The 23,357-nt window shown below is 47.7% G+C and overlaps 4 protein-coding genes across 4 annotated transcripts; 1 reads left to right on the forward strand and 3 right to left on the reverse strand.

Moving 5' to 3' along the window:
• Positions 1-2,038: 2,038 nt before the first annotated feature.
• On the reverse strand, positions 2,039-3,048 carry EI90DRAFT_3119025 (uncharacterized protein; the record flags this gene model as incomplete). The annotated part of the gene is made up of 3 exons (XM_039063169.1): positions 2,039-2,140; positions 2,199-2,329; positions 2,382-3,048. 3 exons carry the CDS (start codon positions 3,046-3,048, stop codon positions 2,039-2,041), a joined length of 900 nt encoding a protein of 299 aa, XP_038920047.1.
• Positions 3,049-3,956: 908 nt separating this feature from the next.
• Positions 3,957-6,193, forward strand: EI90DRAFT_2910101 (peptidase family M41-domain-containing protein; the record flags this gene model as incomplete). Its single annotated transcript, XM_039054387.1, has 5 exons — positions 3,957-5,351; positions 5,418-5,713; positions 5,791-5,886; positions 5,938-6,016; positions 6,092-6,193. The coding sequence occupies 5 exons, from the start codon at positions 3,957-3,959 to the stop codon at positions 6,191-6,193; spliced, it is 1,968 nt and encodes a 655-aa protein (XP_038920048.1).
• Positions 6,194-18,534: 12,341 nt separating this feature from the next.
• On the reverse strand, positions 18,535-18,962 carry EI90DRAFT_3043417 (uncharacterized protein). The gene is made up of 2 exons (XM_039059253.1): positions 18,698-18,962; positions 18,535-18,650 (listed from the first exon to the last, which is right to left on the reverse strand). The coding sequence occupies exons 1-2, from the start codon at positions 18,855-18,857 to the stop codon at positions 18,550-18,552; spliced, it is 261 nt and encodes an 86-aa protein (XP_038920049.1). The 5' UTR covers positions 18,858-18,962; the 3' UTR covers positions 18,535-18,549.
• Positions 18,963-22,098: 3,136 nt separating this feature from the next.
• EI90DRAFT_2666915 (uncharacterized protein) lies at positions 22,099-23,092 on the reverse strand. Its single transcript, XM_039053432.1, has 2 exons — positions 22,732-23,092; positions 22,099-22,677 (listed from the first exon to the last, which is right to left on the reverse strand). The coding sequence occupies exons 1-2, from the start codon at positions 22,876-22,878 to the stop codon at positions 22,345-22,347; spliced, it is 480 nt and encodes a 159-aa protein (XP_038920050.1). The 5' UTR covers positions 22,879-23,092; the 3' UTR covers positions 22,099-22,344.
• Positions 23,093-23,357: the final 265 nt, after the last annotated feature.

The raw sequence follows: 23,357 nt of genomic DNA on the forward strand, positions 1-23,357 counted from the left end.
GGTAATCGAGCTGTGTCAGCTTGCACTCTTCCAAATGAATTCTATGACCAAATCTTTAGGATCCTTGGGCCGGAGCGGTTCGTTGCGCTCTCATGTCTGCTCACATTGGCGGTCTGCTTGCATAAGCAATCCTTTTCTAGGTCACATATTCGGCAAGATCTCAGGAGGTCGATGGGTGCACTCCATGTAAAGCTCGACTCCAGCGACACTCAGCAAGAATCGACGTTGCGCCATTTCTCCGAGGACAACCATCCTTCCCCATTCCCGGAAGGAATGCCCAGCTTTTCGTTGACACGGTCGGGGATCGAGCAACTGAAGGAAATCCCCGTCCATTGCATCTACGGAATAGCACGGAGATCCTTCCCGCACTTCGCACACTCAACCTGTATGTCATGAACATCGCCAAAGCGCCGGGGGTAGCATTATCGCCCACCAAGCTCCCCTCCCTTCGTAACTTGACGCTCCAAGGGTATATCCCTCTCTCATCGATAATGCCAGAGTTCGTCTCGACACCTAAGCGCAATCATTCCCACCATCCACGTTCCTCTCCATCCCCCCCATGTTGAAAAGAATTGCACCACTTTGGAGTTTGCTCGATCCATAGACTGGACGCCTTTGAACATACCATATGCATGTGCGAACCGTTAACCTCCCGACTCCGCGTTGGATAAATTCCTGGATCATGCTGTTTCCCCCTCTCTCCAGACATTTCGTGTTAATAACCGAGTAGAACGCCCATCTTGGTTTCCTTCCTTGAGAGAGGCATGCAAGCTTTTCGGCGCTCATCATGGATATTTACCACTGGTTTCAATTTGATGTAGTCCTTTTTCCCTTGTCCAGCGAGTTCCGATGTTCAGCCAGCTCGAGCTACTCCTCTTTGACCACTGCGATTTTGAACCCATCGAAAAAGCCGAAAAGGCAGCAGCATCCCTTTCATGGAAGGGTGAACAGACGAGCCTGCGATCTTTCAATGATAATTCTTGTTTGTAGTGAAAATGTGAGAGTGCAGCCCGATGATAGATCACTTATGGGGTTCTTGTTGACTTCAGCCATCGGACTTCCCAACAGAATTGCACTAATTGATAGATAAAGTGTAATTTTCCAAAGCGTCAGCCAAGGCGTTAGTCTCATGCAAAGCTCTAATTTGTGTGCCTCGGCTTTGCCACGTCGGCAATACTGGGCCGGTGGCTAGCCAAGCATCGGTACCAGTGGTGTGGGCTGTCACTTCAACAACACTGCTTATAACGCAGGGAGACGTTTGTACGTTTACTGTGACAGGTGCGTATCAGCAATCATCTTACAGATAACGCTGCATAGCTGCTTGTTACGGTATTAATGTTAGAATTTTTGTGACCCGCAGCCGCTCACACGGTACGTAGGAAGGTTGTTCAGTTCAGACATCAAACCTCGATTCTACTCAGGATGCAACCCCCCATGCATGAACCACAGTCACTCAAAGATCGAGTTCATTGTATTCAGTCATGACTAAGGGCTTACATGAACATGCGAAGGACAGGCGGTACACATACCGTTTGGACTGAGGTATTGAACTAAATGTGGACTAACAGGAATAGTGAACCAGGTTCAATTGTGTTGAGAGCCGATGAGTTGAGCGGAAATACAGATTTGCCACACGTATGGGCAGGAGCAGAATAAGGACATATTCTGGGAATGAAGTATCCGTACAAACCAACGTAAGAGCATATGGGGCATCCAATTGACAGTCATGAGTGAGTATTCGCGAGTGCGGAACACAACTGGTAAATGAAGATAGGCATAGATTATACGGAGCCATTTTCAGATTGAGCTCGGCGAAAGTGGGAGTGGAATCGAAAGAGTCGGCTGAACATTCCCCTTTCCGTACTCCGCAAGGGGGCGAAAGAATGGAGCAAATGATACTGAAAAGGACTTTGTGAGAGTAAGCCGATGCGGTGTTCATCAGGCGAGATCAGTAGGCTGTGAGACGTTCTAAAATGACTATAAAATGTGGAGGATCACAGCGATGTCAAAATTGGACGAAGACGCCGGGGTGAGGTCGTCAAAATTGATGTGGTCTGTGTTGCTCTCCATATGCGAATAATAGTGCATGGACCTGGTATACAGATTCCTGTATTACACTGATTTTTGCTTCGATGGGCAGCTATGAACGTAAATGGCGTGAATGTGACTCTTCGTGTCCAAAGTATTAGAAGAATCACCTGGAGGAATTCGCGCATTTGTTTCATTTGGAGTGGTGAGAAACGTTGATCTATGGCAAATTTCCTCATCCAAGTTTGCATATCCGATGTAAGGGGTACAGGCGAGAAAGTCTTTGGCAACGGTGCAGGCACTGTAGAAACAAGTTGGAATTACTGCTGGTCAACTCCGATCAGCGTACTCACCATAGGAATGCCGCGCGAAACATGACGCCAGCGGCGAATTCGCGCCTACGTCACCTTGGGATAAGTCCTTCGCATGGTCAGCAAGCGCTTGTGCCGCTCGCTCTTTTTCCCGAATAGCTTTCGCTTTAGCCATGGCGCGGGCACGAACGGCCATATGATCTATATCCGAACTAGAAGACGAGGCTTCTGCATCCTCTGCATTCTTGGAGTCCGCAAGAGTGGGCTGCGTCCATGCAAATTTCTTTGACGCCTTTTTCATTCGTTTAACTCTGTAAGGATTTGGCGGCGCCTCTACTGGGAGCATAGTGCCGTCTCTGACAAACTCCGCGCAGCCCGATCGCCACGCGCCAACGAATTGGGGGATCTCCTGAACCCGCTGGCGATGCTCAACGTCCTTGACCTGCTCAGGATCCATCCACGACGTATCCACGGGTTCCGACGGCCAATCGTGCGGCTTCATGTTCCAAGTGTCGTCCATCTGGACAAAGAAAACATGTTGTGAATTTTCCTCATGAGCGAGAGCATCGCGGGTTGTTTTGAAAGAGGGTGTCTCCCCTTCGGGATTGGCAGGGCAGAGAGTGCAGCAGAAGTATCCAGCATGTGAGCGCGTGAAATAATCCGGATTCTTGAAGTTTGGCATGATGCCAGAAATGCCCAGTGGTGCCATGTCGAATGGATGAAGAAGAGGGCTTGAGTGAAGACTTGTAATGATAATAGAGTGTTGTCCGGAGTCCCAATATTTGAAGTACAGTCGAAGAACTTGGTAAAGTTGACGATCACAAAGTGGAGTAAGCGATGACACAAATGGGTGGCTGGCTTATCAAGACTAGACGCTTAAGCACACTTTATGTTGAGCAGAGAGTGTGCGTAAGCACCCAAGCAACGATTCGAGAGCGACCTTGTTCCCTTGATGTCAGTTGGGAGTGGCAAAGAGAGAGTGAACAACCCCTCTGTTCTTCTTCAAGTTTGGTGACTTATTCGATCGGCATCTCCCCCAACAATACATATTGGCCGTTCGGTCAACTCCGCTAGTCCATCCGTGAATCGGTGACGTGATCACTTGCCAAACTCCCGCTTCGGCTCATACAATACTCTATAAACATCCCTTCCGCGTCTGGTCCTGTCTCAGCGTCCAGAGGGGCCATGCTCGTTAGGAGGGTGCTACATGCTAGACACTCATTGCTTTCGGCGAGAAGCGTTGCTCGGCCGCGGCCGCCCTGGGCTGTCTCCGGACATGTTCTGAGGCGTGCGTATGCAACTCCGGCAAACGATTCACCTTCCAGTAAAAAGGAAGAAAAAGAATCGAGGCCCACCGCTGACCGTGGGGAATCTTCTTCAGCAGATGCCAAAGGCAAGGAGAAGGAACCCAATCCTGACTCTCAAGATTTGCAACGGTTGCCCAAAAGCTTGGAAGAATTCTTTAGATCATCACATAAACCCAATCAATTGGATAAGGACGATCGGCTGTCCTCCAAACTTGAATCTAAACGCAATGAAGAATCCTCATCTGGTGGTAATGGAGGAGAAAATCGGCCCCCAACTCTGCAAATGTCTATACAACAATTCGGAGTGCTCATGACAATACTTTACATCAGTTATCAGCTTGCCTCACCGGAAGGGAAAAGCAAGGAAATAACATGGCAGGAATTTAGAACTGCTTTTCTTGACCGAGGCCTTGTCGAGAAATTAGTCGTTGTCAACCGGAACCGAGTGCGGGTCTACCTTAATTCCAATGCTAGTGCCGTCTACCCCGGTACTTCAGGCAACCAGATCTTTGGTTTCTCGATCGGAAGCGTTGAGGCATTCGAGCGAAAACTCGATGAGGCTCAGGACCAACTTGGTATCCCCAGTTCTGAACGAATTCCTGTTGCTTACCAAGAAGAAATGAGCGTTGTCAATACTCTCCTTCATTTCGCACCCACTCTCCTCCTCGCTGGTTTACTCATCTACATGTCAAGACGTGCTTCTGGAGCCTCAGGGGGAGGTGGTCCTGGTGGGATATTTGGTATCGGGAGAAGTCGGGCCAAACTCTTCAATAAGGAGACGGATGTGAAGGTCAAGTTCAAAGATGTCGCTGGGATGGACGAAGCCAAAGTCGAGATCATGGAGTTTGTCAGCTTCTTGAAGGAACCTACCAAGTACGAGAAACTTGGCGCGAAAATCCCTCGTGGAGCCATTCTTTCAGGCCCCCCCGGTACGGGTAAGACCCTGCTGGCCAAGGCGACTGCGGGTGAAGCAGGTGTACCTTTCTTATCCGTCTCGGGTTCCGAGTTCGTCGAGATGTTTGTGGGTGTCGGGCCCTCCAGGGTCAGGGACCTGTTTGCGTCAGCGAAGAAGCATGCGCCATGCATCATTTTTGTCGACGAAATTGATGCTATAGGCAAGGCGCGGGGAAGAGGGGCAGGTTTGGGGGGGAATGACGAGCGCGAGTCCACACTTAACCAACTGCTTGTCGAAATGGATGGGTTTGGGACGAACGAACACATCGTAGTGTTGGCAGGTACAAACAGGCCAGACGTATTAGACCCAGCTCTTCTTCGACCAGGGCGATTTGATCGGCATATCGCTGTTGATAGGCCTGACGTTTCTGGGCGTCGTCAGATCTTCGCAGTGCACCTTCGACCATTACTCCTTGCCCCAGGCATCACGCTTGAAGGCATGGCCCAGAAACTTTCCGTCTTGACGCCAGGGTTTTCCGGAGCTGACATTGCCAATGTATGTAACGAAGCTGCGTTACATGCTGCTCGTCGCAGTGGATCGCATGTTGAAGAAGTTGATTTCGATACGGCAATCGAGCGAGTGTTGGTTGGGTTGGAACGCAAGAGTCGTGTCTTGAGTAAAGAAGAGAAGAAGACGGTCGCATATCATGAAGCTGGACATGCGATTTGTGGGTGGTTCCTTGAACATGCCGATCCTTTGCTCAAAGTGAGCATTATCCCTCGGGGTATCGGGGCCCTTGGGTACGCACAGGTAGGCCGTCTTCCTCTGGTCCTCTAGTCGTGCGCTAACGTTCATAATTTATTTACTATCCCACAGTACCTCCCAGCGGAACGATACCTTCTCTCAACACCGCAACTCCTAGATCGGATGTGCATGACCCTCGGCGGGCGTGTCGCTGAAGAGATCTTCTTCGACGAGATCACAACCGGTGCTCAAGATGACTTGCAAAAGGTCACCAAGTTGGCGTTCGAAGTATGTGCCAATTATGGGATGAATGAGGTCATTGGACCTGTGAGCTATGGAGGAAAGCGAGGAGAAACGGAACAGTTCCAGAAACCGTTTAGTGAGCAAACTGGTCAGCTGCTCGATGCCGAAGTTCGAAAAATGATCACGTATGTTCGCTATTTGATTTCTGCCACCCGCTCTTCTTTGACACAAGCCACGACGTCTAACACACCTTTCCCCACAGAAATGCTCATAAGCGTACAACCGAACTTTTGACAGCGAAGAAGGCTGAAGTGGAGATAATTGCGAAACTTCTGCTAGAAAAAGAGGTCATTACTCGGTATGAACTGCCCAAATCTTGGTGAACCCCAAGTTAATAACTTTCTTCCAGCGAGGATATGGTACGTGAGTTGGGTAAGCGCCCGTTTGAGGGACGTTCAGACGATATGGACAAGTACCTTGATGAGGAGGTCAGTCCTTTTACGATTGTGCCATGCCGTTTTCTTCTGATTCCACGCCATGTTCTCTCTCTCTCTCTTCGACAGGCCAAACGAAGAGCAGGACGCGAAAGTGCACCTCCACCCTTGGAAGATACACCTGACCTACCATCTCCATCCGTCGCAGTGTCCCCAGTATCCTCATTATAGTTCGGGGTTTCCCTTTGTCATGCTACCCTCGAATCCGAAATATATCCCACTCCCTAGTCACGAACTTCAATGCCCACACACACACATGCTCTCTTTAGTCTTCGGTGCTCACTACAGGCTGGCATATCTCATCCCGTTTTACGTTATTTTTTATAGACAAACTTGACTTTAACCTTGCTGCTTATTCCTTTTTTTAACGCCACATCACTGCAGTCACAACAACTGTCTCTACAAACCAAATTTGGCACTCTCAATGATTTGTTCATGCCGAGCCTTACGTACTCGACGCAAGACTCGGGCTATCACTATCTTCACCAAAGGCTGCGAAGTATTTTCGATGTTAAAAGTACGCAAACCAAATGTAATCATGTTAATATGGGAATTTTGGCGTTGTTGATAGCTTTCGCGCGCGCTCGCTTGAGTCCTGCAATTGAGGTTCTTTGACTTGCATACTGGACGGTTCATATGTTTTGCGTTGCCATGATATTGATGATCACACTGCTTACGCGCGCGGCACGGCGCGCTCGGAAGGTTGTGATTCTTGAAACTGAAAGACCAAAGATCAAGATGTTTCGTTGCAATCGCACACTGTACGTACTTGCAGCCTCACATAATTTTCCGGTCCAATTTACTATATAATATATACACACGAACTCGAGATCATTGAGAGTTTTCTCTGGTCAGAATAATTAACCAAGCTAGCTTTAGAGAACAGTATCATTTGGTAGTAGTACGTCCGCCATTCAGACAACCTTCGAAAGATTGCATGCAAAAGTTGCATGAATAGTAAATAAACCCATCATTCAGATTTTAGTATTTTAGGCCCCAAATTTAATGGCGCCGATGCATGTTGCGCGCGGCCCGGCCGCGCAAAAAATTTGAAAAGTGGCTCAACTACTATAAGCTAACTAGCAATCGGCCACAATGACCAAGCAGTAGTATATATGTATCCAAACAGGATTGTCTTCGTCCGGCTGCGTCGGCACATTTAAGACTAGTGGAGTGACGAATCTGCTTCCAAGTTAACTATATACAACCGCCATCATTAGAAATTATGCTAATGTTTTTAAACCCCACCCGCGATGACCGTCGCCCGTTCAAGTTGCCGCTACCAGTAACACGTAACGTAAGCATGTCCTACCAACGTACAACGTCAAGTCCCACACACCCCCCCCCCTTAGGTGGCATAAAATACCGCCACATCGGGGTAGAGACCGATCAATGGCGCTGTATAGGCAAGAGTTGACAATTTGGGAGAAAGGAATGTTGCCACGCCGCATGGGATCGTAAAAAAAAAAAAACATCTTTAACGCGCATGTAAAATCCAATTTACATATGTATGTCAACGAACGAATGTGATGTAAATGGCGTTGGCAGTTGGAGTTCTTCTAACATATACATAGTAACTTTCCGATTAAGCAAGCAGCACTTTGTTCCGCTTTAAGACATAATGTCTAATCTTATGTTTTCGATATATATAATAAACGCTGGGGCGCACGGATGAAAGCGAGCCTCGAGGCCCCGTGCATGTCATGCAGCTGTCAATACAAGCTAGCTCATCGGGCAGGTTGGTTATGGCACGTTCAGCTGGTAGAAGCGCATCTTTCAAACGAAAGCGCCTAGCCGCACGTTGACCAGGTGAACGACAGGGTGAGGGACGTATATAATGCAAGTTGTGCAACGCGCACACGTTAAGGGTACAAGGGTCAGTACAGTATCCCCGTTGGGATACGCCAGGCACTGATCATGAGTGTTCAGGGCCATAGAAACCGATCCATACATGCAAAGGAAGGGCCCATCGCGAATTGATGCAACCCCCTAGCCCTTTAGTACTGTAGAATCCTAACCCTTATTCATCAGAACTTCCAGATGATGCCTATGACATCAAACGATTTTATTATGGAAAGAGGGGGGGGGGGGGGTTGGCTAGGACATGTTAGATCAAGGTTTTCCATGCCGAGAAAGTAAACAGTAAGGCTTCACTAAGAACTAAAGCCCCTAACGTCCTTGACGAGTCGACACGACGGCCATGCAGACGTCTGCAAGGGAAAAGCGGGCTGAACGTCTCAGCCTAATCTCAGTCCGCCGGTACGTACGTCATTTGTCCCCGATCTCGAATTATCATGCTCAAAGCAGTTGCTATATCAGGAATGACATCATTGGGGAGGGTGCTAGACCTAGAGAATGTTCAATCAATAACATCTGGTTAACTATTCGGAAGAATCCCAGTACTTGTGCATCGATGCATTTATGTATAGTGATAGTAAGGGGCCCGCCCTAGCTAGCGAGAACTTGTTATCCGGAATGGATTAAACCTTGAATACTGTGGCGGCGGCGCTAGAGGGGAACAACTTGTCCCGCGCGGGCGCGGCCAGGGGTGATCACCGGCTCGTGATTCTTTAGGGGGGGCGCTTACAGTCCTACTGAGTTGGCAGCCTAAGGAGCCAAATGACGTATGTGACCCTCTATCAAGCTCTTCATCGACCTACGCACATGCATGTAGCTAGACCACATATACTAGCCATGTGCGCACACTGTACAATCGGTTTGAAAACTTATCAGTTGAGTTGAAGACCAAGATGAAACGAATCGATATAGGGTTTCTCGATACTAGCCAGCTCAACCCAACCCTCTGGACCTGCGGCACCAAAGGGGTGACATGCATGGCTACGAACCGAAAAGAAGCATGTGTATGTATATGTTATGTCCGTGATTATGGAATTTCTTCGCCTCTCCCTTTTCTTCTTTCCAATCGTTCTTTGAAAGTTGTTGTTGTTGTCATCATCACACTCAGGGTGTGTAAGCAGTAATCAGCAGGGGCGCAGATGTGGCTAATCTAGGGCAGAAGGAGGATTGATCAGATCCATCCGATTAGACCACCGTAGCTAGTACCATATAGCGGTGTCGATGGAGACCAGCTAGCTAGAGAGCTAGAGATGTACATAGATGACGAATGAAGACACCCTCCGGCGTTCCACGATCACAAGGCATGCATGGTGTCCCCCCGAGAGCATACAAGTAACTGACCTTGGAAGACACACAACAATGATATCTCAAATTGGTAGCTAGAACAAACTGCATGAACAGCATTTCAATGCATTGACGTACTACGCACAACATCCCTGCACATATATACGCATATATACATATATATCCAGCCACTCCAACGGCAAAGATATATGCATATACCTGATACTAGTAGGGTACCGCCGTGCGAGTGAGATGACACCATAAAAGTACATTTCCTCCGATCGAGGATGTCCAGGCAGAGTAAGATCCTTAATGGAATTTGTCGTTAGACCGATCGCACCGTGAAACAAAGCATTGATTTAGCTTTGTGAGTACCCAAGAATGGTCCTGGACCAAGTTTTGATGGTGGCACGTGTGTGTGTGTCAGAGTGGGCCGGGGAGCTCTTACTGTATCTCTATAGACCCTAGCTAGCTTTTAGGCATCCATTCAACCCTGTCCCATGCGCGCACATTCAGAGGTTTGAGAGAGAATCAAGCGTAAGTAAGCTATTAGACCGGAATCGCAACTACTAGTGTTAATGTTTAATTGTGTTTGTTTTTATTATTTTCACGCCGCGCGCGCGCCAAGTTGCTGAGAGGGCCTTGTTCAACAACAGGGACTGACATGAGCCAATCGACGTACACTTGCAACCGCCAGGGGTGGGACGTTCCGTTACTGTGGAAGATAAGAGATAACAAGAAGAAGAAAAAAATGGCTCAGAAGACAGGACCCTAGCTGGTCTTGATTCAAGTGGGGCAGGCGCCCGCTTACATACACTCGCCATGGCAAGTCTCCGCGCCAGGCACACACATATACACACACATGGCACATGTGCATTGCGTGTGCGCACGGTACATCCTTCCCGTAATACATGGATGAAAAAAAAAAAAAGATCTAGCTCTTCTCGCAAAGGCCGGCAATTTATCGATTAACCGATGTATTTCTCAGCAGGGATAGTGTTAAATATTGTGGGATTTACTCTAAACACAGTACGGCTTTACTTACTTACTCCCTTTCCGAAAAAAAAACAAAAAAGGATCAGAATCAGGTCATGAGGGCGAAGAACCTGACCTCATTGTGCACGTACAGGCAGCCTTTTGTTTTTTTTTTCTCTCTTCGTATGAATGGCCGGCCATACATGCGTATGTCACGATCCATCATGATCGAAGGATGGAGCGCAAGCGACAAGTCGGACCGATATTATATATAGAGAGAGAGCCATGCAGGGCATGGGGCATTCTCCATCTAGGAGCACTACAACCCAACGCCAGTCTTCCACGACGTTTCGATTACAAATAAGCGCCCCACGTACTGGCAAGATTCGATATACAATGTACGTCATGCAACTCCGGCATTTTGTTTTTCTTTTAATGTCTGTGCGCGCAGTTGTAGGACTAGCCTTATCTGATCACGCTTCTTCTCGTCCGCGTGGCCACGGGTTCCCAATATATACATTACATCCGCCGTCACCCCGGGCCTCCACCCCCCCCCCCCCCTCAATAACAAAGAGTTAAATGGGGAAAACTCTTTGAATGAGGCGGATGAGGTACGTACGTACTGCACGTCATGCGCGCGTGGGCGTCTGTCTAAGGCTCCCGATGATATCGCATCGTTCCGACAACCAACTTGAACGCCACCATCTCAACCCATGTGCCCCTACCTGCATTTCCTATGATATACCAGGCTCATAATGGGACTCTGCAATCCGATTCGATCGATCTACAGAGCTGAATGAGAGCACCATTATTCGAAATAAAAAAAATGGAACTTGTAGTTCGCAATGGATCCGAGCTAATCGCCCTTTTAGAGTTTCTTTTCCGGTTCGCTCAGCGTGATATCCCGGGATGGTGTCGAGCGAGTTGGCGATCCGGTTTTCTTTGGGACAAACTATCCGTGAATCACTCGGTTACTCAGTTATAGACATACAGCCTTGGCAACTTCTAGAGCGACGGAATCGATGGGATCGTGCGATGGTGTGTTAAAGTTAAAAAGACCATTGTACAAAGTCACAGGATCGATGATGGATCGATATCCGTCAACACCCTAGTTTGGACGGGCTGGCTCTGCCAATGGCAAATTTGTAAGTAGTACCTGAACCGGGTTAAATCGGTAAATCGATAAGAAATGACTAAAAAGTTCGGGCGCGGGCTTGAAAGAATTAGCGCAAGTTGAATAGACGGGATAAAATTATGGACCGCGATGATAACTAGGAGGAGGAGAATCGTCTCATGACTCTAGTTCCTTACTTACGATGTCATACATAAACCCATTCCAAACTTGGTCTGTAAGGCGCGTGGCTTTCACTTTTTGTTTTTGCAAATTGATTAAGGTAATGACGTAGATGCCAGTTCATATTTGGAAACGACCTAGGTCCCATGGTACCACTTTGTGACAAATTCGAAAGAGTTTCCCTTGATCGCTGTACAACCGTGATTCAATGCCAGGTGAATTAATCTCCCCTTCCGCGGCCCCCTTCGCGAATCGATCGCTTGGAGCACGTTATGGCGCAGCGCATTACATATAAAGACTGCCGTAAAGTCATATCGATTTAACATCATACTCATTTTGGACAACTACTTACTAGCCAATTGCCAAGCGTAAATACATGATTGGTGTCAATGGGCGCTAATATAATGAACACGGCACTTTGCGGCCACTCCATCATCTCTTCGTGTTCGCGAACTGCTCCATTTGCGCTCCTCGAGGACGGAGGCAAGACCGAAATATCAACGCGCGCGTATTCAAGCTGAACGCATCGAGCAATTAAGGCACAAGCTTTGGGCCATAGTTACTAACAGAGACATTGCAACTGGTGGCAGCTGCAATGTACATACATCAAGTGCGCGGAGGTACTACCGTCCATGCATGTGGCACAGCTTCACATCTTCATAATAATCTATGAAGAATTCACTCGGATCAACGTCATACCTGCGCCATAATTGCTATATATACTGAAGAGTACATACTATACGTAGTTACTGCCATTCCGGTATTTCATGATGGAAAAATCTATGCCCCCATATGCCCCGATTGGGGAATTAGCTCTCAATTGCGTGGCTTTGGGGGGGGGGCGTACTGCCCATATTGCTCCCAATCATCTGATTGTTAAGCTGAAGTAGGACGTAGTAGTACGGGCTGCATTAGTATGGAATGGTATGGCGCAAGCAAGCCCCCGAAATGGATTCTCAAGTTCCGTTGCATGGATATGTGGGGCCTCATGAACTCGATCGATCGAGTTTCTCCATGGATGATTTATCATAAGAAAAGAATCATACATTGAAAAGATATATGTACATTATACGTATGTACCGAATTTATTTATTTTTCTCTTGCGCAGTTTTTTTGTGATCCATCCAACTTGTCCTCGTACAAGTTCCAGGGGGAAGGATATAGATTAACCATCATATACATGTCAAAATTAAAAAGGAACACTATGCTGTACTATGATCCATCACGTACTTACGCAATCAACTTATCGATCAATTTACAGGGAACAAAAGGTTCCGAATGGGAATATCCCCATAATAGGCGATCGTGCAGGGGGTTGGTTTGGGCGGCTGGAGGGGGCTATGTAGTAGCTCGCCGGAACACTTACCATGCAACCGCGAAACAGGATTTTTTCCAGCGGAACGTTGGAATGTGCACAGGATAACGTGCGCAGCTAGGTAGCAGCAAAACTCTACTAAAAAGCAATATCATTGCATCGCATATCACGTCCTAGCTTCCCTGTTCTCTAACTGCTGTTGTGCCATTCCTGTTGCCAAAATCCCTTGTTTCTATCCTATTCCTTCCCCCATCTTTTGAGCCAGTGACAGTGACAGGGGGGGGGGGGGGGGTGATTCTTTGTGCAGCAATTCTAGCCACGTAAACCAAACTCGCTGCTGCACGTAGTAACACACCCCCTTCCCCCCCGATCATGATCCATAGCTTATACATTATAAATATACCGGAGATGTGCGCCATCCATGCCATGCCATCCATGCATGATGAACAATGAGATCCAGACCATCATTGCAAGGAACATCCATTCCCCCCCCCGCCGCTGCGGAGTGTTGCACGGCTGAAGCGTTTGATCAGAACTTCGAACAGTTTTGAATTCAAACCCTAGCTAGTTAGTTCGGGGATGATGTCTGTCTCTTTGACGGCGGCCGGCGCGCGAGTAAGCGACGTGCTGCGCAACTTCATTCAGCTGCGCTTTGCGCGTGGTACTGTGATCATATTACGCTAAAGCTAGGACTCCCTGTAGTAGCATGACCAATAATCCTTGGGCACACGGGGGGAAACATAACGTTATCATGGGAAGCGCAATACTACGCATGCACATGCAACAGTTAGTACCACCACCACATGCATATATATGTAGTCGTTATCTTCTCAGAACTGTTATTATTTTCAAAAAAAAAAAATTTGTGTGGATGTGAGAAAGATTAATTTTTTTTTTTTCGTGGAGCGCGCGCGCGCCCTCGTCCCAACTACAGCCAGGACGTAAAAGATACTACGAATGCACATGAAAAGTTGGAGAAATATACTATATCGGATCCTATCACTAGCCCTAGCCCACAGCTTCGAGCGAATTGTACACCATTTTTGGCCTAGTTCGTATATATCGGGCATGGGTTCACATGCATAATCCAGAACTAAACGACGGACATGATTTTGCTTGGGAATGGAACTCGACGTGCATGCATGCTTCAGCAGCCATGCACGGCCTCGAGTGCCCCGATAATCCAGTTTCAAGCCATTCTTTTTTTTCATAATCACAGCAGCAACAGACTGGGGTAAGTATAATTGATGTTCGGCCGGCCGCGCGTGCATGTCGAGCTCGCTGATCTACTATGAGCATGCATGCCAATGCTGCCCAATTGTGAAAGCGCGCGCACGCGCGCGCGTTATTTTTAATTTGGGGTATATATATATGGAGGATCGACAACGTTAGACCAAGCCTCCGATTAATCCAGGCCCAGTTTGGGCACTCACGATTCCACGTTGCACTAGTACTACTGTAAGTGGGAGCGAGCACTAAGCCCAAAGTGAACGATTTTTAGCTGCCAGGCTCAACAAAAAAAAAAAAAAAAAGCAAACACGCACGGAGCGCGTGAGTCCCCCCTCCTCCACATACACACACACACACACACACACACCTTCAGCGGTACATAGTATAAAAGCGCATCAGTACCAAAGAAAAATATACATACGTACGCACGTTGCGTGTGATTATCTAAAATGAGAAATTCAGCGCGATAATTGTGGCTTGGGAGAGAAAAGGCTTATGAATTATTGGGGGGGGGGACAATATACATAATACGAGTTGTCATGTCGCGCTATAGTATAGATATGTACCAGCACGAATTTACTGCAAATTTTTTTGGAGGGGAGAGATTCAAAGGAAGGTAGCTGCGTGGATGGAATTGGCTGCATGTGGGGAGGGGAACATCTAATCGTAATATACACGTGGAAGGGAGGGGGGGGGCATTTTGGATAGTATGTAATGTGAAGAAAATAGGTCGCCCATATGCATGTGTCATTCAAAGAGGGATCGGCATCCCACTTAATAGATTAGATAAGTTCTTCACACAGCCCGTTCGATTTTACCAAAAGTCCTTGGCCAAACGCGTGTCGCGGATTAACGCGTCCCCTTGAGCTAGTAGAACGATCCGAGAACAGCGGCGTATCTCCGCCGGCTGGATGTATGTAATTATATGCACCGCTATCATTAGAAGTACATTTGTAAAAATGCGGCGTTATATGAAGGGGGGGGGGAAGCCCGTGGGAGCCGGACTCGGCACAATGATTGGTTGGGCTTCCCCCTCCCGCCCGGGATCGAGACTGTTTGTGCCTGGTTCGAGCCAAAAGGAATGAGACAACCCGCATGATAAGAGGTACGGTAAGCTGATCAATGATGTTGATGGGGGGAGGTTGCGATCATTCGGCACAAGCACAGCACAGTACACATGCAAAAGGCCATTCCCCTCCCTCTTCGGAGGAGTAGCCCGAATGACTCCACCAACCGACAGCCAAATGAAGAGATAGTGATTTTATTTTTTTTCTCCTACATAAATGGAAGTAATGAGAAATCCATACATATGTACATAAAAAAAAAAGAGGAGAGAGGCAAAATAGAATAACACGGGGGCATGTGAAGAATTGAAGATGAGAGTTTATAAAAGACTAAAAGTCGCCTCAAATCCCGGGAGCAGCTTCCCCAAGATGGCAAGTAATTCAGAGCCCGTCGGGCTCCGCGCATACGGGTCCGCCGGGTCCGCTTATGCCGTAACGGATAACGAGTTCAAGTCCAAGTCGGAATGGCTCAAACAAAAGGAAAGCGCTCGTAACGGAATTGGGGAATTATCGATCGTTAATCTTGGGTGGGTATGGGAAGTTGCGGCCATGAGGTGAGGGGGGGGGGGAAACAGAGCAAAATAGTTGCGAGAGAGCATTGGATATGTAAATCGCTCTTGGTACCATATCCGATACTAGTTAACGGATGGTGACTGAGGCAATAAACGCAGGTACAAATGAAAGCCCTTTGTGGAACTTAACAGACCGCGCGCGCGTTGCGTGGGCGAATGGTTCCCACTGTTGTAATGACTTCTCCGGAGCAGATTGTCCGCAATGTTTTCTTAGCTTAGTAATGAAATCCCGAATGAGTAGTCGCGCTAGGCAGCAGGACTCCAGCCTCTATGACTTCGTAATAATATTATAGTCGTGCCCGCGTCGCGAGGGTAATAATCCCCACATCCATTCAACACGAAGGCACAATAGGACAGAGTGGCAACGACATGCGTGCAGTCCCATGCATGACCAACTCCTGGTTGTCCAGGAGAAGGTTGATTGTTCACGCTTATGATTTTCTAAGAGATTGAGATTCTAATGAAATTAATCTGAAATGCAGCGAAGCGAAAATTGAAGTGTTGACCTCGTATCTTCCATTGTGATCTCAGCATGCGGGCAGCAACAATTAATCCATCCACTTGACCAGATATATATGGGCAGAACCACTACCGCAAGGAATATATATTCGAATGTCGCGGTTCAACAAAAACAATTATAGGGCCACCAAAAATACCTACCCGCATTGTGGATTAGGTGTTCCGGATCAGGAACATCAACAGTTCTCTTCGTCCATGCTTTGCACTCAAGCATGGCCCCCCCCCCCCCCTTTTTTTCCATGAGCAAGCAATCACTGAACCAGGCACCGCTGGTCGCTAGCTCCTGTGCCCTCGCATAATATCGCAAAGGGGCAAAACACGTACGAGTCCGCCGACAGCATGATATGGATGAGGCTTTAATTTCGTGAAGACCCTGATGGACTTGTGCGTGCTGCAATGACCGGCAACCCGATGGCCGAAAGATGCACCTTCGCCCAACTCTGCTCTGCCCATGCTGAACCCTTGTCCTTTTCGAATTTGGGTAGCACAAACACAACACAATATACTGTACATAGTACATACCTTTCCGTTTTACACACATAACGTAAGTTGTACTGAAGATTGTGCCTAAATCCAAATCTGGAAAGGAGCTTGTTACAGACTCTCGGACATGGCCGACCAACAAGCAATGCAAACTCTTAGGCGATTACTCAGTGGAGCAAAATGAAAATCCGATCCTTTCCTCTTCGAGTTGCTTCCCGCGCCCCCCATGGAGTTGCCAAGCCCTTATATGCAGAGGTCCAACAACCAGAGAAGTTTCCCCGGGTTTTGTTATGTATTGGAAGGGACTTGAGGGGAAGGGGGGGAGAGATTAAATCAAGGGGCTTAAGGGGTGTTTGAGCTAGGCTAGGACACGAGATCAAGTCACGCTTGTCGCCACGCGAGAAAAACATACAAAGTCCCTATCGGATTGGCGAAGCTCTAGTTTCGCTGTTGCGAGGGGAACTTCGGGTGTGAGGCTTCAATAGGAAGTACGGTAGTATCGACTTTGTGGTGGCGTGCGTGAGGTGATAACGCCGTGCGCTTATGTAGAAAGGGATACAATTATGTTATGTTATCGGGTGTAGCTCTGACAAAGCGGGTTGTCACGAGCCCCCCCCCTCCCCACGAAGAAGGAAGCTCGGTCTTGCTTGGGCCGCGGAAGAAGAGTGTGGCAAGGGACCGTTGTTGACGATTCATGCAGAAGAAAAAAAAAAAAAGTTATCCGCGGTCGAACGACAACGGGCGTGGGAACCATTGTTCGGATGAATTGGTCATGCATGATATGATGCCCCCCTCCCGCGGAATGATAGACGGAGATCAGGGAAGAAGATGTTAACTTGGGAAAAAAAAAAAAAAAAAAGTAGACGCTCGGAGGACGCGACGATAGACTACCGGCCAGACTGCTTGAGTTGCACGTAAAACTCTTCGTTCAGCTTCTTCATCTTCCGGATCGATTTCCAACAGAAAGAGGGAAAAAAAAAAAAAAAAAAAAAAAGGCAGCTGGGGCAAGCGCAGATGAACGAACAGCATATTCCGATTGATTAATTTTCAGCGGCCCTATCACCCAAATGCTGCGGACCAAAAAAAAAAAAAAACCATTTTTACGCGGACGAAGAGGCCAACGGGTTTGCTGACAAAGCTACGATACATATGTATCCTTGATCAGCGTAAGCGGTCATCTCAACATCCTGACTTCCATAACAGCTAGTACTTTAGTCCTTCATCTGGAAGGACGACTTTGCGTGCTAGTGTGCGCATGACCAGCCAACCCTGGCTTACATATCTGGGGCTTAAGCTAGACCGCCTCTCTATTGTTGATATTTTTTGTTTCTTCTTCAGTACTTATTCTTGCATCGCTTCTGAAGGATCGAATGTTCACATATGGAATGAAACTAAACCCTGCATCGTCTGTTCTTCAGCGACGAAGCAATGATAGAGGCAGCGCTATTTCCTCCATTAACAACATCCCCCCCCCAAAAACAAATCACGCTGAGGTTGATAAAAACAACGACTAGAACCATCTTCCCAACCAGGGATGAGCTCCAAATCACTCGACGGCCATTGCGTGGGTGCTTAATTTAGAGGAATAGCAACCCATCAAGCAAAAAAAAAAAAAAAAGTAAACAGCCAACTTGATCCCTTTCCGGTCCCCGCCAAAGTCCCTCACCTCAAACTCAGTCTCCACATACGTACACATGTACGCGGTTTATAGCCCCCAGCCACTCAAGAAGGATAACAACCATCATGATCCACCAACATTACAAAGAACGATCAACTGCTGAAAATCATGAGATCCCCCGACAACTATCCAGAGTAAAGCCCCCCCCCCTGCTCGCAAAAAAGCGAGGAGTTAGGCCAACTGCGAACAATTAACGGCCGGACCCGTCCTTACAGTAAGTAAAGGGAAGATCATACGGAAAGATGTTGTCGCATGCTCAAACGCAACCAGTCCTTAAGCGCATATGCATGTGCTGTGGTAGCCAGAGAATCATATTCGTGGGATACGTTGCGTCGAGATGCGGAACGTGCCGAACCGCTGGTTCGATCCCGTCGTCAGAAAGAAGCCTTGATGCCACGCGCCACCGCGCGGCGCACTCTGCCCAGCTTGGTATAACCCCCCCAAGTTGATCATGCGCTCCTGCAATGGTAATACCAACTCCCCCCTGCACTTGAGCCATTCCCAAAGTAACAGTAACCCGCTGATTGATCGGAGCCCGAACGCCCTCAACCCAAGAAGCTGCATGCAGAGCTTGGGGGTACCATTGCAAAATTGCAAAGCGATTCCATCATCACATATAAAGTTTTTGTACCACAATATTACAGTACAATATTGTATGGGCGCTTTGAGGGTGGGTTCCAATGAGATGTTCCTGATCAGGGCCAGTGAATCGTGAGAAAAGTGCTGCCATTGCAAGAAGAGTGAAACGCGCGAAAAGGCCGGCAAAAAAAAAAAAAAAGAATTGAAAGCGGTCATTGCATAGTTTTTGATTCCGTCGACCGCGTTCGAATCTTTTTGGCACGATATCATCAAGTATCTCACTCATGAAGTATCTGATGTGTGTGTACATGGTGTAGTGTACCCAGCTATATGTAGCCGCGTAACTTGAAGAATGGGTTGATGATGATGATGATGATGATGATGGAATATTGGGAGGAGGAATCTCGACAGTGAACTGTGATCGGTGATCTCCTGAACGGATAGCTGAGACAGAAGCGCCACGCGAGAGCAATTAGCGGCAAGGGATTGTTACTCTATACATATAGTATCGATCAACGTAGGTCCATTTCAGCGATATGAACCCTTGGGAAAGGGTTAAGTAAGTAAGAGATCTTTCACTCTAAAATAGTCAGCTCTAGAGGGTGAGGGTGAGGAAAATGGTTATGGTTTTGGGAGTAATTTATTAATAAATAAAGTTGTATATACCATGCATAAGGATAACGCGCGTACGTTGACTCATGCATGCAGAGGGCGCGCGCGACGTGGGTGAAAACAATCATCGTAACCACCCCTACTTACAGTATAGTAGCTAGCTAGCTAAGAGCAAATTAAAGGAGTACATTATGTGAACGACGGACAACGTCCGCTTTACTTAATCGAGATATCGCTGCCAGCACACTCAAACCATGATCGAAATGATCAACTGAACGGATTGAGTTCTGCGCGGAAATCGTTTGCACCCTGGCCTGCAGGGAAATTACACGCTTGGTGTACCTTACAGGTTAAATTGTACCAACATACCAACATAGAGGGAGAGCGACATGCGCATGCGCACCCGTGCGCCTCTATTAGCGGCGCTTCTCCGCACCGCGTTCGCACGGTGCATGCCGGCGCCAACTCGATATAAACCTGCGTTTAGGCGACGAATTATGATGTTTACATGCAAGTGTTCGGAAGCTTCAAACTCATTTCATTCGAGCTAGCCGAGCCCGAGCTCGTGCAGTGAGCTGCGTATGCATGTAATTGGAAAGAAGCTGGGCCCCCTTTTTTTTTTTTAGCTTTATACTTATTAGTGTCAACTAGCAAGCTGCAGATCATTACATGTATGTATAGCCTTTTAATTTCATTGCAAAGCTTAGCTGTGCGTCACTTAGGAGTCGTTGTAAAAAATTAATGTCGAATAGATAGCGTTAGCGTGCCACTCTTCTAAAAAGGTTATTTGCATTGATATTTCACATTCCGGTATGGCATCACTGGAGAGCTGTCCCATTGCGATCAGTACTCCGGTAGCATTTCACCGAAACCGATCTAAATTAGCAGGTATCTCGGCGTACTAGGTACGGGCGCCAGTGCTGGATTGACTGACGCCGAAGCTATGCAGCTGGGGCAAATTGTAGAGCTAGGTTCCGGCCTGTGGACATGGAAATTGGCCTGATGCTATCGGGCTTGGACTGTATTGGTGCAAGCGTATAATATAGTCAAGACATATGCACTATGTAGCTCCATGTTCATTTGTAGCACTAACTATGTGTACGGCACGGCGTGGCGCTGCGTGGGCGGAGCTCGATGCAATTGTGTTTGCCGTAATGTTTGCGAACCGAGCAGGGGTGGTAAAACGTTGGTATGCAATATGGCGGACATATATCATATCCATGCATAATATGTCATGCGTCGGTCAAGAACTCCGCTTGGGCCTGCAACACAATGGATTTTGGCTACATATTCAGGTTGAAAGGAGGCAAAACAATTAGCATGCATCCTTCAGAATAGAATGAGGGATTCGAACGAATAACGTCCGCGAGTACGTACCATGCAATGTTAGGACTACCAATTTTTTTTTCTTCTCCAAGTAATGTGTAATTGAGAACGATCCATCAAGGTATGTAGTCCGGACGTTGAGAAAAGCGCAAGGATCCAAGTTTCAGGTACCCACACAGCAAGCAATATGTAAATCGGACACGAGGTGTGGACGCGGTGACGATCATATCATGAGAATATATCGAGCAGCTGGTGCGTTACACAGTTCGCACGAGATCTTCAGGTGCATCTGAACGGGGACGAGCCCCTCGCATGATACGTGAGATAATTAAGCAGGCAATTATGTCGCCGGCGCCAGCGACGACGGAAATGTACTACCAATATATGTGTCAGTGCATGAGCTACATAGTTAAGTATCAATCATTCACGCAAATCCATGCATTCTTGCATCGATAGTACGGTACAGATACGCAGGAGTGCATGCAGCTTATGAGTGCTGGATGATGGGAAGCACGTATGCATTTAGTTTCGGGTCCTGAAGTGTGGTGTGGCTATGGAACGAGGGAGTTTACGGGGACCAGTACATGTAGGTAATGTTGGTGGGAAAGGCGCGCGATGAGAGAGCTATTTTGATTGGATCTGGTCCTGAAGTATGGTTATTGCCGCGAGCTAATAACTTAAGCTTTGATGGCGCTTGAATGTTGTTACTTAATCATCAATTTTTGGTCCCTGATTGTGGTTGATTGTTTTTTTGGTCAGGGAGAATTTAGGATTGACGGACAAGCTAGGCAACCTCTACTAAAGTAATGGACAAGCTTGAATTTGTCTGTGCGGGTGTGTTGTCCATATGGGGGTATTATGTATCGATGGGGACGAAACACTAGGCGCGTGGGGATGGTGAAGTTATTCCTGAAGAATGTGAACGGGGTTTCAGAATTCCAAGACTGAGACTTGGGCTGAAGCTTGTCTTTTGCAGCATGGGAGTTTGGAGGGCGTGAGCAAGCACATGGGCGGTCCAATAAGAGTGCCTTTAATTGTATCATGCTGCATTATCACAGTCGCCTGAGCCTGAGAGAAGGACAGAGGATCAATAAGCCGCATTGCATTGTACATTTCGTCGCTAAGTCTGTTGCCAGATTGTCGAGGGAGTCCGTTCAAGTTCTAAATCAGATCGAACGTTTCATGACGCAACATGCAATTCGATTCTGAGCCATCGGATTCTCTTCGTCCCCATAACCACGCGTGTATATATACATAGGCAAGATGCGAGAAGTTCATATGTGTTGAGACTCGCTATGATGCAGGCAGTAGGGGACACATCACTACGTTAGGAAAGAGCTGTGTCCAACAATTTGTGTCGATAGTACCAGTGGCGTTTTGGCTCCAGTTTGGCTTCCTTCCTTCTCTCGCCTCTACACCCAGAGAATGGGAACTGGGAATAACCGGAGGCTATATTGATAGGATGATATTTGGCATATGGGGGAGGAGAAACTGGCAGTATTATATATGGGAATACTTTGGTTGAGCTTGGTGCTTAGGTGGAGTCTCGACCTGACCGCAGCATTGCATGTGCTTTGCGGTTGGAGAGCAAAGGGAGGCATGGACACATCTGGAGATTGGAGTCATCAGCTTCAAATCGAGCGTGATAATATCGTATCGCCGATAAAAAAAATGTTGATAGTCCTGTGCTGCTCCTATTGGCGGGCGCTTGTGAAACAAAGCTCAATGTGCAAAGTAAGAGGGGGCGCCGCCATAGGCAGTTCCAGGTTTGTGTTATGACTAAAGCGAAGCTGCATAGGCAACGTTGTGGCAGGATCCGAAAGCGTTTAGGGGCTAACACTACGAGCACATCCAGCGGGCAACAAAGCTGATTGATGACTTATCGGCAACCTTGACGGCACGTGAGAGAGAATGGACAGACTAAGCCGGGATTGATCGTGCGGTAGCAAGGAAAGGTTATGACGGCAAGTTGGGGATGTCTATGAGTTCGGTGAGGTTCCGTTGTGGCGGTCCACAACTGTGCATGTTGAGGGTTGTTGAATTCCGGGTCCTTATTGGATTTTTGCATTTCCAAATTGCGCCCCCTCAATTGCCCAGTCCACTTCTGGACTTCCGGACGTGGGCGAGACCCCTCATTCAAGGGTGCATTTCGGACCAGCAGTTGTTCAAGGCATCTGGATGCAAATAATATGAATATTGCGGTGCATCATCTCATTATCGTTGCATGCATGCCATTGAGTCTGGATGTTACTATGAGGTCCTGCGCCGAATCGCAAGGGATTGGTACCAGTCATCATGTGCATTGCTCCAGGATAAGTAAACATCACTGAGGGGACCAGGGGAACCGCAATGAAAAGACGTGTCCATGGCGGTGACAGGATAGCGTCTGTCGCTCAGGGCTGTACAGCTGGTGGTTCTCCGCTCGTTCCTCGAGATCGCCGTCGGTCATGAGCGATGCAGAGGATATTGGCCCGATACATTTCACAAGCCATGGGCCTAGGTTGAGGGTAGGAGGAGATGGAGATGGAAGGGAAGGGCAAGGGGGGG

The sequence above is a fragment of the Cantharellus anzutake genome (genome assembly GCF_015039405.1).
Source record: "Cantharellus anzutake strain C23 chromosome Unknown EI90scaffold_9, whole genome shotgun sequence".
Classification (NCBI taxonomy): domain Eukaryota; kingdom Fungi; phylum Basidiomycota; class Agaricomycetes; order Cantharellales; family Hydnaceae; genus Cantharellus; species Cantharellus anzutake.